Source organism: Oncorhynchus kisutch, unplaced genomic scaffold (genome assembly GCF_002021735.2).
Source record: "Oncorhynchus kisutch isolate 150728-3 unplaced genomic scaffold, Okis_V2 scaffold1810, whole genome shotgun sequence".
NCBI classification, from domain to species: domain Eukaryota; kingdom Metazoa; phylum Chordata; class Actinopteri; order Salmoniformes; family Salmonidae; genus Oncorhynchus; species Oncorhynchus kisutch.
This window is the reverse complement of record NW_022263755.1, coordinates 6,861-21,056: the sequence shown is the minus strand read 5'-3', so window position 1 is coordinate 21,056 and position 14,196 is coordinate 6,861. Positions and strand designations below refer to the sequence as shown.

The 14,196-nt window shown below is 42.4% G+C and overlaps 1 protein-coding gene across 1 annotated transcript; it reads left to right on the top strand.

The window, feature by feature from the left end:
• Positions 1–658: 658 nt before the first annotated feature.
• Positions 659–5,157, top strand: LOC116368012 (leucine-rich repeat and immunoglobulin-like domain-containing nogo receptor-interacting protein 1-B). The gene has a single exon (XM_031819063.1). The coding sequence runs from the start codon at positions 680–682 to the stop codon at positions 2,525–2,527; it is 1,848 nt and encodes a 615-aa protein (XP_031674923.1). The 5' UTR covers positions 659–679; the 3' UTR covers positions 2,528–5,157.
• Positions 5,158–14,196: the final 9,039 nt, after the last annotated feature.

Sequence of the window (14,196 nt, the reverse complement as noted above, 5' to 3'; positions counted from 1 at the left end):
AGAGTAACCTGCAATCGGAATAGACAGAGAGTCTAGAGTACAAGGTCCTCCATGCAATTGTACAGAACAATACATTGTGTTCCATACAAGCCTGGCATAATTCTCTTCCACATTGGAAGTAGGTATCTCTCCATAATATGTCAACTAAACTGACATTTGTTTATGGCTGTAAATACTTTGTCTGCTTCATTTAGTTTGAGGTTTATGAGAGAGCCTGATCAGAAGTGAAAAGGACTCATTTGAGCATTGTCGTTTATTGCATTAAAAAACAGTTAAAGCTGTAATTCAGATGTGTCCTCTGTGAGTGGCGTAGTTACTAAACACCACAGGAATAGTTTGAAGAAGATTTTTGTTGTGAAAGGAAATCTGAGGTTTTCTGTTCACCTTCTGGTATTTCACCTGATATTTATACCACTTGTCTAACCCAGAGTCTTTAGTCCAAATCTGAGGCGGATGTAACCCTGTGACATCATCTTCTGAGTTATGATTTTTGTCTGTTGTGTGGCTAAAGTATTGTTTGTTAAATAAACACAAATGTTTTTTATATCAATAGTACTTCAGGAGATAAGTGTCAAACCTGACAAAATAATATATTTTAAAAAATGTGTTTATACATGTAGTTCTTCTTTAAATGTGCCAACCATCCCTCTTACTTCTGTCTCCACAGGTAAGCAGTAGAATGGTGTCCGGGGAGGCAGGTGGGCACAGTTACCTGGTGGCGTGCTGGCAGCCCATCCTGGTCCTAATGCTGGGCACTGTCCTCTCCGGCTCCACCACCGGCTGCCCGTCCCGCTGTGAGTGTAATGCTCAGGAACGTTCCGTGGTGTGCCATCGACGGAGGCTGGCCTCGTTTCCCGAGGGCATCCCCATCGAGACAAAACTACTGGACCTCAGCAAGAACCGTCTGAAAAGCCTGGGGCCTGAGGAGTTCATCAACTACCCACAGCTGGAGGAGCTGCAGCTCAATGAGAACAATATCTCTTCCATGGAGCCCGGGGCTTTTAGCAACCTTGTCGGCTTGCGGACTCTGGGGCTGCGCAACAACCAGCTTAAGCTAATCCAGTTGGGAGTGTTCACAGGCCTCAGCAACCTCACCCAGCTGGATATTAGCGAGAACAGAATTGTCATCCTGCTGGACTACATGTTCCAGGAGCTGTACAACCTGAAGGCTCTGGAAGTCGGCGATAACAACCTGGTGTTCATCTCTCACCGAGCGTTCCATGGCCTCAGCAGCCTGGAACAGCTGACCATGGAGCGCTGCAACCTGACGTCGGTGCCCACTGAGGCCCTGAGCCATCTGCACAACCTGCTGTCGCTGCGACTACGCCACCTCACCGTCAATGCCGTCAGGGATTACTCCTTCAAGAGGCTGGAACGCCTGAGGGTGTTAGAGATCTCCTACTGGCCCTACCTGGACACTATGACTTCCAAATGCCTGTACGGCCTCAACATCACCTCCCTGACCATCACAAACTGTAACCTCACCGCCATCCCTTACCAGGCCATCCGACACCTTGGGCACCTTCTCTTTCTCAACTTGTCTTTTAATCCCATTCACACGGTGGAGGGGAACAAGCTGCACAATCTAATGAGGCTCCAGGCCTTCCACTTGGTAGGAGGGAGATTAGCCACAATCGAGCCCTACTCCTTCCGGGGCTTGAACCATCTCCGAGTCCTCAACGTATCCAGCAATAGCCTGAGCACCCTGGAGGAATCCGCCTTTCACTCCGTGGGGAACCTGGAGACCCTGGCACTGTACGGGAACCCACTGGCCTGCGACTGCCGACTGCTCTGGGTCTTCCGTCGCCGCTGGAGGCTCAACTTCAACCGGCAGCAGCCCTCCTGCTCTTTGCCCGAGGCCGTGCAGGGCAAGGAGTTCAAAGACTTCCCCGACATCCTCCCCTCCAATTCCTTCACCTGCCAGAAGTCCAGGATACAAGACCACAAGGCACTGCAGAGGCACGTAGACGAGGGCACAACGGTCCATTACACATGCCAGGCCGACGGCGACCCAGCCCCCGTGATCATGTGGCTGTCCCCCAAGAAGCAGTTCATCACCACCAAGTCCGTGGGGCGTCTCAGCGTGTCCCCCGAGGGCACGCTAGAGGTGCGCTACGCCCAGATCCAGGACAACGGTACCTACCTGTGCATCGCCAGCAATGCCGCAGGGAATGACACCAAGCCTGCCCACCTGCATGTGCACAGCTACTCGCCCAACTGGCCGCACCAGCCCAACAAGACGTTTGCTTTCATCTCCAACCAGCCCAGCGAGGACGGGGCCAACGGGACCCTGGCCCAGGTTCCCTTCCCATTCGACGTGAAGACTCTGATCATCGCCACCACCATGGGATTTATCTCGTTCCTCGGCGTCGTCCTCTTCTGTCTCGTCATCCTCTTCCTCTGGAGCAGAGGAAAAGGCAACGTCAAGCCAAACATAGAGATTGAGTATGTACCGCGTAAGGCGGAGGCAGGTGAGAGTAGTCCAACCGGCGATGCGCCACGTAAATTCAACATGAAAATGATGTGAGACTCAAGCTTACTGACACACTATATTCTCTTTAAATATATGTGGAATTTATGAGAGATAGACATCTTGATACTATACCCCAAGACTGTTTTACCTTCAGGGACTGAGTCTTAAACAGCGAGTGTTGGATTTAAAAAGTATTCAAATCTCTGTGCGTTTTTATGGGCAATAGTCATAAAGAAAATAAGCCAGTCATGTTTTATGCTCCTTTCAACCTGAAAAGGGAGATTGTCTTTATCTAGTCCTTTGATTGTTTTATTTTCTCTGTGTCTTGTTCTTCTTACCAATGTACAATGAGCAAAGGAATGGTCGCAATACCACTTAAAGGGGTAGTTCACAAAAATACTGAAATTGACAGCAGCAACGGTAAGAGGAATATCATGTCAATTTGTTTGAACTATACCTTTAATGGTTATGGGTTTTGAGCATATTACTGTATTATGAGCAGGCGCAATTCAAGCAATGTACGTACAGAGCATTCGGAAAGTATTCAGACCCCCCTTGACTTTTTCCAAATGTTGTTACGTTACAGCCTTATTCTAAAATTTATTAAATCATTTTTTAACTCATCAATGTACACACAACACCCGATAATAACAAAGCAAAAACTGGTTTTCAGACCCTTTACTCAGTAAACACCGGTATTTGGGGAGTTTTTCCCATTCTTCTCTGCAGATCCTCTCAAGCTCTGTCAGGTTGGATGGTGAGCGTCGCTGCACAGCTATTTTCAGGTCTCTCCAGAGATGTTCGATGGGGTTCAAGTCCGGGCTCTGGCTTTTCATCAAGGATCTCTTTGTACTTTGCTCCGTTCATCTTTGCCTCGATCCTGATTAATCTCCCAGTTTCTGCTGCTGAAAAAAATCACCACAGCATGATGCTGCCACCACCATGCTTCACCGTCGGGATGGTGCCATGTTTCCTCCACACGTGACGCTTGCCATTCAGGCCAAAGAGAGTGTTTAGGTGCCTTTGGCAAACTACAAGCCGGCTGTCATGTGCCTTTTACTGAGGAGTGACTTCCGTCTGGCCCCTGTACCATAAAGGCCTGATTGGTGGAGTGCTGCACAGATGGTTGTCCTTCTGGAAGGTTCTCCCATCACCACAGAGGAACTCTGTCAGAGTGACCATCGGGTTCTTGGTCACTTCCCTGACCAAGGCACTTCTCCCCCCATTGCTCAGTTTGGCAGTGAGGCCAGCTCTAGGAAGAGTCTTGGTGGTGCCAACGAAAGATGGAGGCCACTGTGTTCTTGCAATGCTGCAGAAATGTTTGGTATCCTTCCCCAGATCTGTGCCTTGACACAATCCTGTCTCTGAGCTCTACGGACAATTCCTTCGACCTCATGGCTCGGTTTTTGCTCTGACATACACTGTCAACTGTGCGACCTTATATAGACAGGTGTGTGCCTTTCCAAATCATGTCCAATCAATTGAATTTACCACACGTTGACGACAATCAAGTTGGAGAAACATCTCAAGGATGATAAATAGAAACAGGATGCAAATAATTTTTTGAATTTGAATACATTTTCAAAAAATTAAAAAAACCTGTTTTTGCTTTGTCATTATGGGGTATTGTGTGTAGATTGATGAAGATTTCTATTTATTTAATCCATTTTAGAATAAGGCTGTAACGTAACAAAATGTGGAAAAAGTCAAGTGGTCTGAATACTTTTCGAATGCACTTAAGAGATAAAAGTAAGCTAGAAAGGCATAGAATGGCATATTCTAAGTTGTAAATCAATATATGTATTATGCTTGACAATCATCAAAATCACAAAGGTCATCGGTATAAATCACGGAATAAGTACAATGTAAAATATCAGCAATGAAGTTAGGGTCCTCTGATGCCATTTTGTCTACTGAATGTGCAGTGGCTCAAATCCTTTCCTAGCAAACTAGGAACATTCCCTGAACATTAGCTAAGATTCCCCTTAAGTTCTAGTTCGGGTCTTAGGATGATTAACATCCCAAAAACATTAAAATAATGTTTTTGTTAACAAAATCATTTTGTACAATTTTTTTTTTTGAATGAAATATCCTTGGAATGTTCTCCTAACATTCCCTAAAATGTTGTGCACAACATCTGTAAGAAACACCACAGAACATCCCCCAAACGTTCTCATTAGGTTACCAGGTAATGTAATAACACAATGTAGCAGTAATGTTTTTTACAACATACGGCCGCAACAAAATAAGAGAGCATCGTTCTGGGAACATTCTTGCAAAATGCAAATGGTTAATACAAACATTGTATAACCATCAGCACAAGTGGACAGTTTTTTTTGTGTTATGTGAACATTTGCCGCAACCTAACAAATGTTCTGGGTACTTTCACAAAATTAATTTTGGTTTGCTGGGTTGTTTGTATAATCACAAACATGCTTCAAATGATAAGTGTGATATTCAATTTGAAGCCCTATGTTTTCTTTGTCAGTGTGTTTTCTCCTGTTTACAGTGATCAGGAACCAGTTGTTGTAATACAGTTGATGTGTTAACAGGGTTTTATGTGGTGAAATACATTTTACAGCCATAGTCTGCTCTGAAAGTAGTATGTTCATACACCCTTAAACCCACTGGTTATGAAATAATGGACGGAATGGGAGCATATTAAAACAATGAAGTTTTATACAGTAATTGTATTACTTTTTGATGCTATTCCACTCAAGCACATTGAAAGGGCACCAAATGAGTCTATTTGCCTACTGTATATCTCCGAGTGTGAATACAGTAGTAGGCTTAACACTGTTGACAAGCCTCGGATTTCAGGTCTCAGAGTTGGTTTTCTCCCTTTTGTATGCGGTAGCCTTGCCAGATGGGGGATGCTATAACCAGTTTATTCTTTCATGCTGTGAGTGCAGCTGTGAATCATTTACAGGGGATGACGTTGCTATGAGAACACCAGAAGAAGCCAATATGAAACTGTGTCATCCTGACACTCTAGGAGTTGAACACGAAAGGATATTATTGGAGTTGATCCTGCTACAGTATCAGAGGCCAGGGAGGAGCTATGAAATGTAGCAGTGGTTCCCAAACTTTTTATAGTCCCGTACCCCTTCAAACATTCAGCCTCCAGCTCCAGCTCCAGCACCACTCTCAAATGCTGCTTTTTTGCCATCATTGTAAGGCTGCCACACACACACTATACGATACATTCATTAAACATAATCATTCGTTTTTGTCACAACCCGGCTCGTGGGAAGTGACAAAGAGCTCTTATAGGACCAGGTCACAAATAATAATATAATAATAATCAATCATTTTGCTCTTTGTTTAACCATCTTACATTAAAAAACGTACTTGTTTATCGAAATGGTGAATAACTCACCACAGGTTAATAAGGTTGTGCTTGAAAGGATGCACATAACTCTCCAATGTTGGGTTGTATTGGAGAGTCTCAGTCTTAAATCATTTTCCACACACAGTCTGTGCCTGTATTTAGTTCATGCTAGTGAGGGCCGAGAATCCACTCTTACATAGGTACGTGGTTGCAAAGGGCATCAGTGTCTTAATTAACAGCGTGATTTGCCAAGGCAGGACACTCTGAGTGCAGTCCTTTCCAGAAATCTAGCAGTGGCTTCTGATTAAATTACATTTTCACAGAACCGCTTGTTGCAATTTTGATGAGGCTCTCTTGTTGAGATATCGGTAAGTGGACTGAAGGCAGAGTATGAAAGGGGATAACGAATCCAGTTGTTTGTGTCGTCCGTTTCTGGAAAGTACCTGTAACGGTTTTCTTTAGGTGAAGTAGAGGCGGACCAAAATGCAGCGTGGTTGTTCATGTTCTTTAATTTATAAAGACACTACACATGAGATAACTAACAAAAACAACAAACGTGAGAAAACCTAAAACAGTCCCATCTGGTGCAAAACACAGAGACAGGAACAATCACCCACCAACAGACAGTGAAACCCAGGCTACCTAAGTATGATTCTCAATCAGAGACAACTAATGACACCTGCCTCTGATTGAGAACCATACTAGGCCGAAACATAGAAATACCCAAAACCTAGAAAAACAAACATAGACTGCCCACCCAAGTCATGCCCTGACCATACTAAATAAATGCAAAACAAAGGAAATAAAGGTCAGAACGTGACTGTACCCGTGTAATTGTGCATCCAACTCACTCAGGTGCTTCGCTAGATCACATTTGACATGGTCAGTAAACCGTAGTTCATTTGCACACAAAAAATCATACAATAACAGAAAGACCTGTGTGTTGTCCTTGTTAATGCAGACAGAGAAGAACTCCAGCTTCTTAATCATAGCCTCAATTTTGTCCTGCACATTGAATAATTGTGGAGAGTACCTGTAATCCTAGATGCAGGTCATTCAGGTGAGAAAAAACATCACCCAGATAGGCCAGTCGTGTGAGAAACTCATCATCATGCAAGCAGTCAAACGAGCAGTCAGCTCGTTTCTCTATTTAAAAAATGTCAATACTTTGCCCCTTGATAACCAGCGCACTTCTGTATGTAAAAGTATGTTGTAAAATCGTTACATGGTTCCTGCCTACATCATTGCATAGTGCAGAAAATACACGAGAGATCAGGGGCCCTGCTTTAACAAAGTTAACCATTTTCACTGTAGTGTTGAAAACGTCTTTCAAGCTGTCAGCAAGAGCCTCTCGGTGGATGCTGCAGTGTACCCAAGTGACGTCTGGAACAACTGCTTGCACGCGCGTCACCACTCCACTATGTCTCCCTGTAACATGGCTTTTGCGTTAGTACAGATACCAACACATCTTGACCACCAAAGTCCATTTGATGTCACAAAGCTGTCCAGTACTTTATAAATATCCTCTCCTGTTGTCCTGGTTTCCAGTGATTTGCAGAAGAGGATATCTTCCTTAATTGACCCCCCCATAAATGTAACAGACTTATACCAGGAGCTGTGCCAGGCCCGCCACGTCTGTTGACTCATCCAGCTGTAACACATAGAATTCACTGGCTTGTATGCGAAGCAGAAATTGTTTCAGAACATCTCCTGCCATGTCACTGATGCGTCGTGTAGCAGTGTTGTTTGATGGAGTCGTTGTCTGTATAGTTTTTTTGGCCATTTCCCCCAGCATTGTCCCAGCCATATCTGTGGCAGCAGGAAGAATTAAGTCCTCCACAATAGTATGGGGCTTGCCTGTCCTAGCCACTCGGTAGCTCACCATATAAGACGCTTCTAGACCCTTCTTATTAATGGTATCTGTTGCTTTTATACATGCCTTACTTTTCGAAAGTCGTCTTAATTCTCGCAAAAAAAAACTCCTGTGGCTTATTTTTCAAATTGGCATGTTTTGTTTCTAAATGTCTGCACAAGAGTGAAGGTTTCATCGAGTTGTGAGATAGTACTTTTGCACATATAACACTGGCTGAGGAAAGGCACTACTCCCAACATACACTACTGTTCAAGAGTTTGGGGTCACTTAGAAATGTCCTTGTTTTTGAAAGAAAAGCACATATTTTGTACATAAAAAAAACATCAAACTGGCTCTAACCAGAATAGAGTGGGAGGCCCCGGTGCACAATTGAGCAAGAGGACAAGTACATTAGAGTGTCTAGTTTGAGAAACAGACGCCTCACAAGTCCTCAACTGGCAGCTTCGTTAAATAGTACCCGCCAAACACCAGTCTCAACGTCAACAGTGAAGAGGCGACTCCGGGATGTTGGCCTTCTAGGCAGAGTCGCAAAGAAAAAGCCATATCTCAGACTGGCCAATAAAAATAAAATATTAAGATGGGCAGAAGAACACAGACACTGGACAGAGGAACTCTGCCTAGAACTCTGCCTAGAACTCTGCCTTGAACTCTGCCTTGAACTCTGCCTAGAACTCTGCCTAGAACTCTGCCTAGAACTCTGCCTTGAACTCTGCCTTGAACTCTGCCTTGAACTCTGCCTTGAACTCTGCCTTGAACTCTGCCTTGAACTCTGCCTTGAACTCTGCCTAGAACTCTGCCTAGAACTCTGCCTTGAACTCTGCCTAGAACTCTGCCTAGAACTCTGCCTTGAAGGCAGAGTTTCCTCTTCATTGTTGACGTAGAGACTGGTGTTTTGTGGGTATTATTTAATGGAGCTAACAGTTGAGGACTTGTGAGGCATCTGTTTCTCTGTACGCCTATGTAGATATTCCATTAAAAAACAGCCGTTTCCACCTACAATAGTCATTTACAACACTAACAATGTCTACACTGTATTACTGATCAATTTGATGTTATTTTAATGGACAAAGAAATTAGCTTTTCAAAAATAAGGACATTTCTAAGTGAACGGTAGTGTAAGCGAACCCCAAATCAATTAATTTCATCATATTTGCGCCTCTTCGCTGGTCCAACGTCCCTGTCTGTTGTTCGGTGCTTTCCCAGGTAAAGGGGCAGGAGATCTTCGGCTGCATCACATTCACAACTGTCAGTGTCCATGCTAGCTGGGCTAACAACAAATGTAGAATTACTGATGCTTGCATTGGATGTGCTCGTGGAAGCAACTTGTGTAGTCGACAGGTGCAGGTGTAGTACTGCTGGTAGCAGTAGTACTGCTGGTAGTAGCAGTACTAGTAGCAGTACTACCAGTAGAGCTGGCATGTGTCTCTATGGACGCGGGTCTTACTTAAATTTATTTTTTTTAAATCAATTTTCGAGCCAACGGAATGAGCAGCAGCTACATACGGACCAGTAGTGGAATTCCCGCGAGAGAGTAACGGATAATGTGATTGGATGTTAATTATTTGACAAGGCTACCTGTATTTGACATTGTGTTGTTATTTTGCTGAACACTAGATGGTTTAATTTTATTTTTGGCAGTGAAATGAGGCTAATCAGGCGAGAAAAATACCTCACCCAAATGAATAGCCCTGCTGAAAAATATAAACGGACTGATTGAAAATGTGAAGAAAAAAAACAAGACATTGTTTTTCCCCAGATTGGGAATACCTGAAAAATAGGAATAATTTCAACCTAATGTGGAGTTTAAATTGAGTTCATAGGGATTGCTTTAATGCATTACACTATCAAATGCAACCTGCCTACTATATATCTTATACCTCCTATATCTCCTACAGCTCCTTTAGCTAAAAAAGCTAATATATCTCCTATATCTCCCATTGCTAATATAGCTCCTATAGCTAATATATCTCCTATATTCCTTAATATCCTATAGCTCCTATAGCTCCAATAGCTCCTGTAGCTAATATATATTTCTTATATCTCCTATAGCTCATATGTCTCCAATAGCTAACATATGTCCTATAGCTCCTATATCTCCTACAGCTCCTATAGCTAATATATATTTGCTACATCTCCTATAGCTGCTATATCTCCTATAGCTCCTATAACTAATATATCTACTATAGTTCCTATAGCTCATGTATCTGCTATAGCTCCTATATCACCTATAGCTCCTATATATCCTATAGCTCCTATATATCCTATAGCTCCTATAGCTCCTATATCTAATATATCTCCTATAGCTAAGATATCTCCTATAGCTCCTATATCAAATATATCTCCTATAGCTAAGATATCTCCTATAACTCCTATATCTCCTATATATCCTATATCTCCTATATATCCTATAGCTCCTATATATCCTATATCTCCTATAGCTAAGATATCTCCTATAGCTCCTATATCTGCTATAGCTCCTATCTGCTATAGCTCCTATATCACCTATAGCTCCTATATCTAATATATCTCCTATATATCCTATAGCTCCTATATATCCTATATCTCCTATAGCTAAGATATCTCCTATAGCTCCTATATCTAATATATCTCCTATAGCTCCTATATCTAATATATCTCCTATAGCTCCTATATCTAATATATCTCCTATAGCTCCTATATCTAATATATCTCCTATAGCTCCTATATCTAATATATCTCCTATAGCTCCTATATCTCATATAGCTTCTGTATCTCCTACAGCTCCTGTATCTCCTATAGCTCCTGTATCTCCTATAGCTAATATAGTTCCTATAGCTCCTATATTTGCTATAGCTCCTATATCTCCTATATCTCATAAAGCTCCCGTATCTCCTATAGCTCCTGTATTTCCTATAACTAACATAGTTCCTATAGCGCCAATATCTCCCATAGCTCCTATATATCATATATCTCCTATATCTCCTATATATCCTATAACTCATATATCTTCTAAATCTCCTATATCTCCCATAACTCATATATCTCCTATATATCATATATGTCCTACAGCTACTATGTATCCTATAACTCCTATACATCATATAACTCCTATATCTCCTATAACTCCTATATCTCCTATATATCCTACAGCTACTATGTATCCTATAACTCCTATACATCATATAACTCCTATATCTCCTATAACTCCTATATCTCCTATATATCCTACAGCTACTATGTGTCCTATAACTCCTATACATCATATAACTCCTATATCTCCTATAACTCCTATATCTCCTATATATCCTATAGCTCCTATGTATCCTATATCTCCTATAGCTCCTATATATCCTATATATCCTATAGCTCCTATGTATCCTATATCTCCTATATCTCCTATATCTCCTATATATCCTATATCTCCTGTATATCCTATATCTCCTATATATCCTATAGCTCCTATATCTCCTATAACTCCTGTATATCCTGTATATCCTATATCTCCTATAACTCCTATATCTCCTATATATCCTATATCTCCTATAACTCATATATCTCCAATATATCCTATATCTCCCTCCTATTTGTGCCAAGACACTCTTGTTGGTTTTCTTCTACATTATTTTCAAACAAATTATTGTATTTTTTACGAGACTGAGGCCTTTACATTTTTTTTTTGATATAGTGCAATATTAGCCATGTTAAGCAGTTTCCTCCGAATCCCTGATTAGACACTGTTGTTAAGTTGATAATAATAGACTTAACAGAGATTTCTGCCATTTGCATGCAATGGGCACAACAATTACACTAATCCTAAACCAATTAGGATGCATTTATTTAGCCAACAAGCAGGTTAGAAAGTTAGACATTTCTGCTATTGCCGTGCTGTGCTACATCATCATGTCAAAGGATGCAAGAGCCTTAGGTAAGGGAAATGTTATGCTAGTTAACTGCCAGTTCGCATAGCCAATCAACTAACCTAAATAATGGGTTGTATCATAAAATATTAAATTACTAGACGACGGATGCCATGACTATGAACGGCATTTGTCATGCAATTGTTAGTCTGTGGTATAACTCTGGTATAACTCTGGTATAACTCTGGTATAACCCTGGTATAACTCTGGTATAACTCTGGTATAACCCTGGTATAACTCTGGTATAACCCTGGTATAACTCTGGTATAACTCTGGTATAACCCTGGTATAACTCTGGTATAACTCTGGTATAACCCTGGTATAACTCTGGTATAACCCTGGTATAACTCTGGTATAACTCTGGTATAACTCTGGTATAACCCTGATATAACCCTGATATAACTCTGGTATAACTCTGGTATAAATCTGGTATAACTCTGGTATAACCCTGGTATAACTCTGGTATAACCCTGATATAACCCTGATATAACCCTGATATAACTCTGGTATAACTCTGGTATAACTCTGGTATAACCCTGGTATGTAGACCTGCTGACAGAGGGTTCAAGTGTTGGCCTTCTGCTAAATGGAATGTTAGTATGTGCTCAGGTGAGGTGTGTGTTTGTGGCTGTGTGTGTTCCAACCACCCTGCCCTCCAGCCCTGTTCCCTGCCAGTGACTACACCACTTGCCATGTAGAAACGTGGGTCGACGAGCCAGACCGGCCTCGGGGAGGGAGGGGGGCTTAACGCAGGGGGAGGCCGTGTGCCAAAGTGTAGTCTGCTGATCAACAACAAGAAGTGCTAATGAAATGTACTGTGTGTGTATGTGTAAGAAAGAGAGCGAGAGGGATGTGAGCTGTCTACTTGGAATGCATGCATGAATCTGAGTGGTGTAAATGAAAACTAGCGAGGACTGCCTAATAAAACTGAGTGGTGTAAATGAAAACTAGCGAGGACTGCCTTATAAAACTGAGTGGTGTAAATTAAAACTAGCGAGGACTGCCTTATAAAACTGAGTGGTGTAAATGAATACTAGCGAGGACTGCCTAATACGACTGAGTGGTGTAAATGAATACTAGCGAGGACTGCCTAATAAAACTGAGTGGTGTAAATGAATACTAGCGAGGACTGCCTAATACGACTGAGTGGTGTAAATGAATACTAGCGAGGACTGCCTAATACGACTGAGTGGTGTAAATGAATACTAGCGAGGACTGCCTAATACGACTGAGTGGTGTAAATGAATACTAGCGAGGACTGCCTAATACGACTGAGTGGTGTAAATGAATACTAGCGAGGACTGCCTAATAAAACTGAGTGGTGTAAATGAATACTAGCGAGGACTGCCTAATACGACTGAGTGGTGTAAATGAATACTAGCGAGGACTGCCTAATACGACTGAGTGGTGTAAATGAAAACTAGCGAGGACTGCCTAATACGACTGAGTGGTGTAAATGAATACTAGCGAGGACTGCCTAATACGACTGAGTGGTGTAAATTAATACTAGCGAGGACTGCCTAATACGACTGAGTGGTGTAAATGAATACTAGCGAGGACTTCCTAATACGACTGAGTGGTGTAAATGAATACTAGCGAGGACTTCCTAATACGACTGAGTGGTGTAAATGAATACTAGCGAGGACTGCCTAATACGACTGAGTGGTGTAAATGAATACTAGCGAGGACTGCCTAATACGACTGAGTGGTGAGGGGCGTAACCTGTGAGCCTATCTCCTGTTTCTGTAGCCTGAGGCAGCTTGATGTACACAGTATGGATCTCCTGTTTCTGTAGCCTGAGGCAGCCTGATGTACACAGTATGGATCTCCTGTTTCTGTAGCCTGAGGCAGCCTGATGTACACAGTATGGATCTCCTGTTTCTGTAGCCTGAGGCAGCCTGATGTACACAGTATGGATCTCCTGTTTCTGTAGCCTGAGGCAGCCTGATGTACACAGTATGGAAACAACCACCTTAAGACTATATCCAAGTGCTTATTAATGTCAATGGTTGTGAAAGCTCAGAATACAATACTGTACCATCTATGGAGTAGTGACAGTACATAGCAATGTTGTACAGAGGAACCATTCATAATTCAATAGATATGGATGGGTGGATTCTTGAACAAGCAAACACACATTCATCTATTATGATTAAGGGTGCTTAGAGATGTAGGTTACTGTAATAAATACAAGCGTGTTGTATATGAATGACATGGGTTCATGTGGCAGGGATGTGTCTGCTGTCTAAGAGGGCTGACGGGAACCAGGTGCCTGCTGGGATTTGAAAGTAAAACCACAACACATGGATACCCTATAGATTCAGTACCAGGAAGTAGAACAGGTGGAAGTTCTACTACAGAGAATCTCTAAAGTGAAATGTGTGCTGCCTGTGACGTCTCCGACTCCGACTGTCATATCAAGCTAACGGGCCTGATTTATGTTTGCACTGTTGGCTTCCCCCCCCCAGAATGGATCGATACCTCTCAGGCACTGACATGCTGTTACGGTCAAAGCACAAGGGGAACCTGTTCATAATTCTACACAGCTAAAGTCTCAGCTTCCGTTAACCCTGTCCGTGCAAACAAGAGACACAACATTTAAAACTAGCCGCCTATGGCGCAA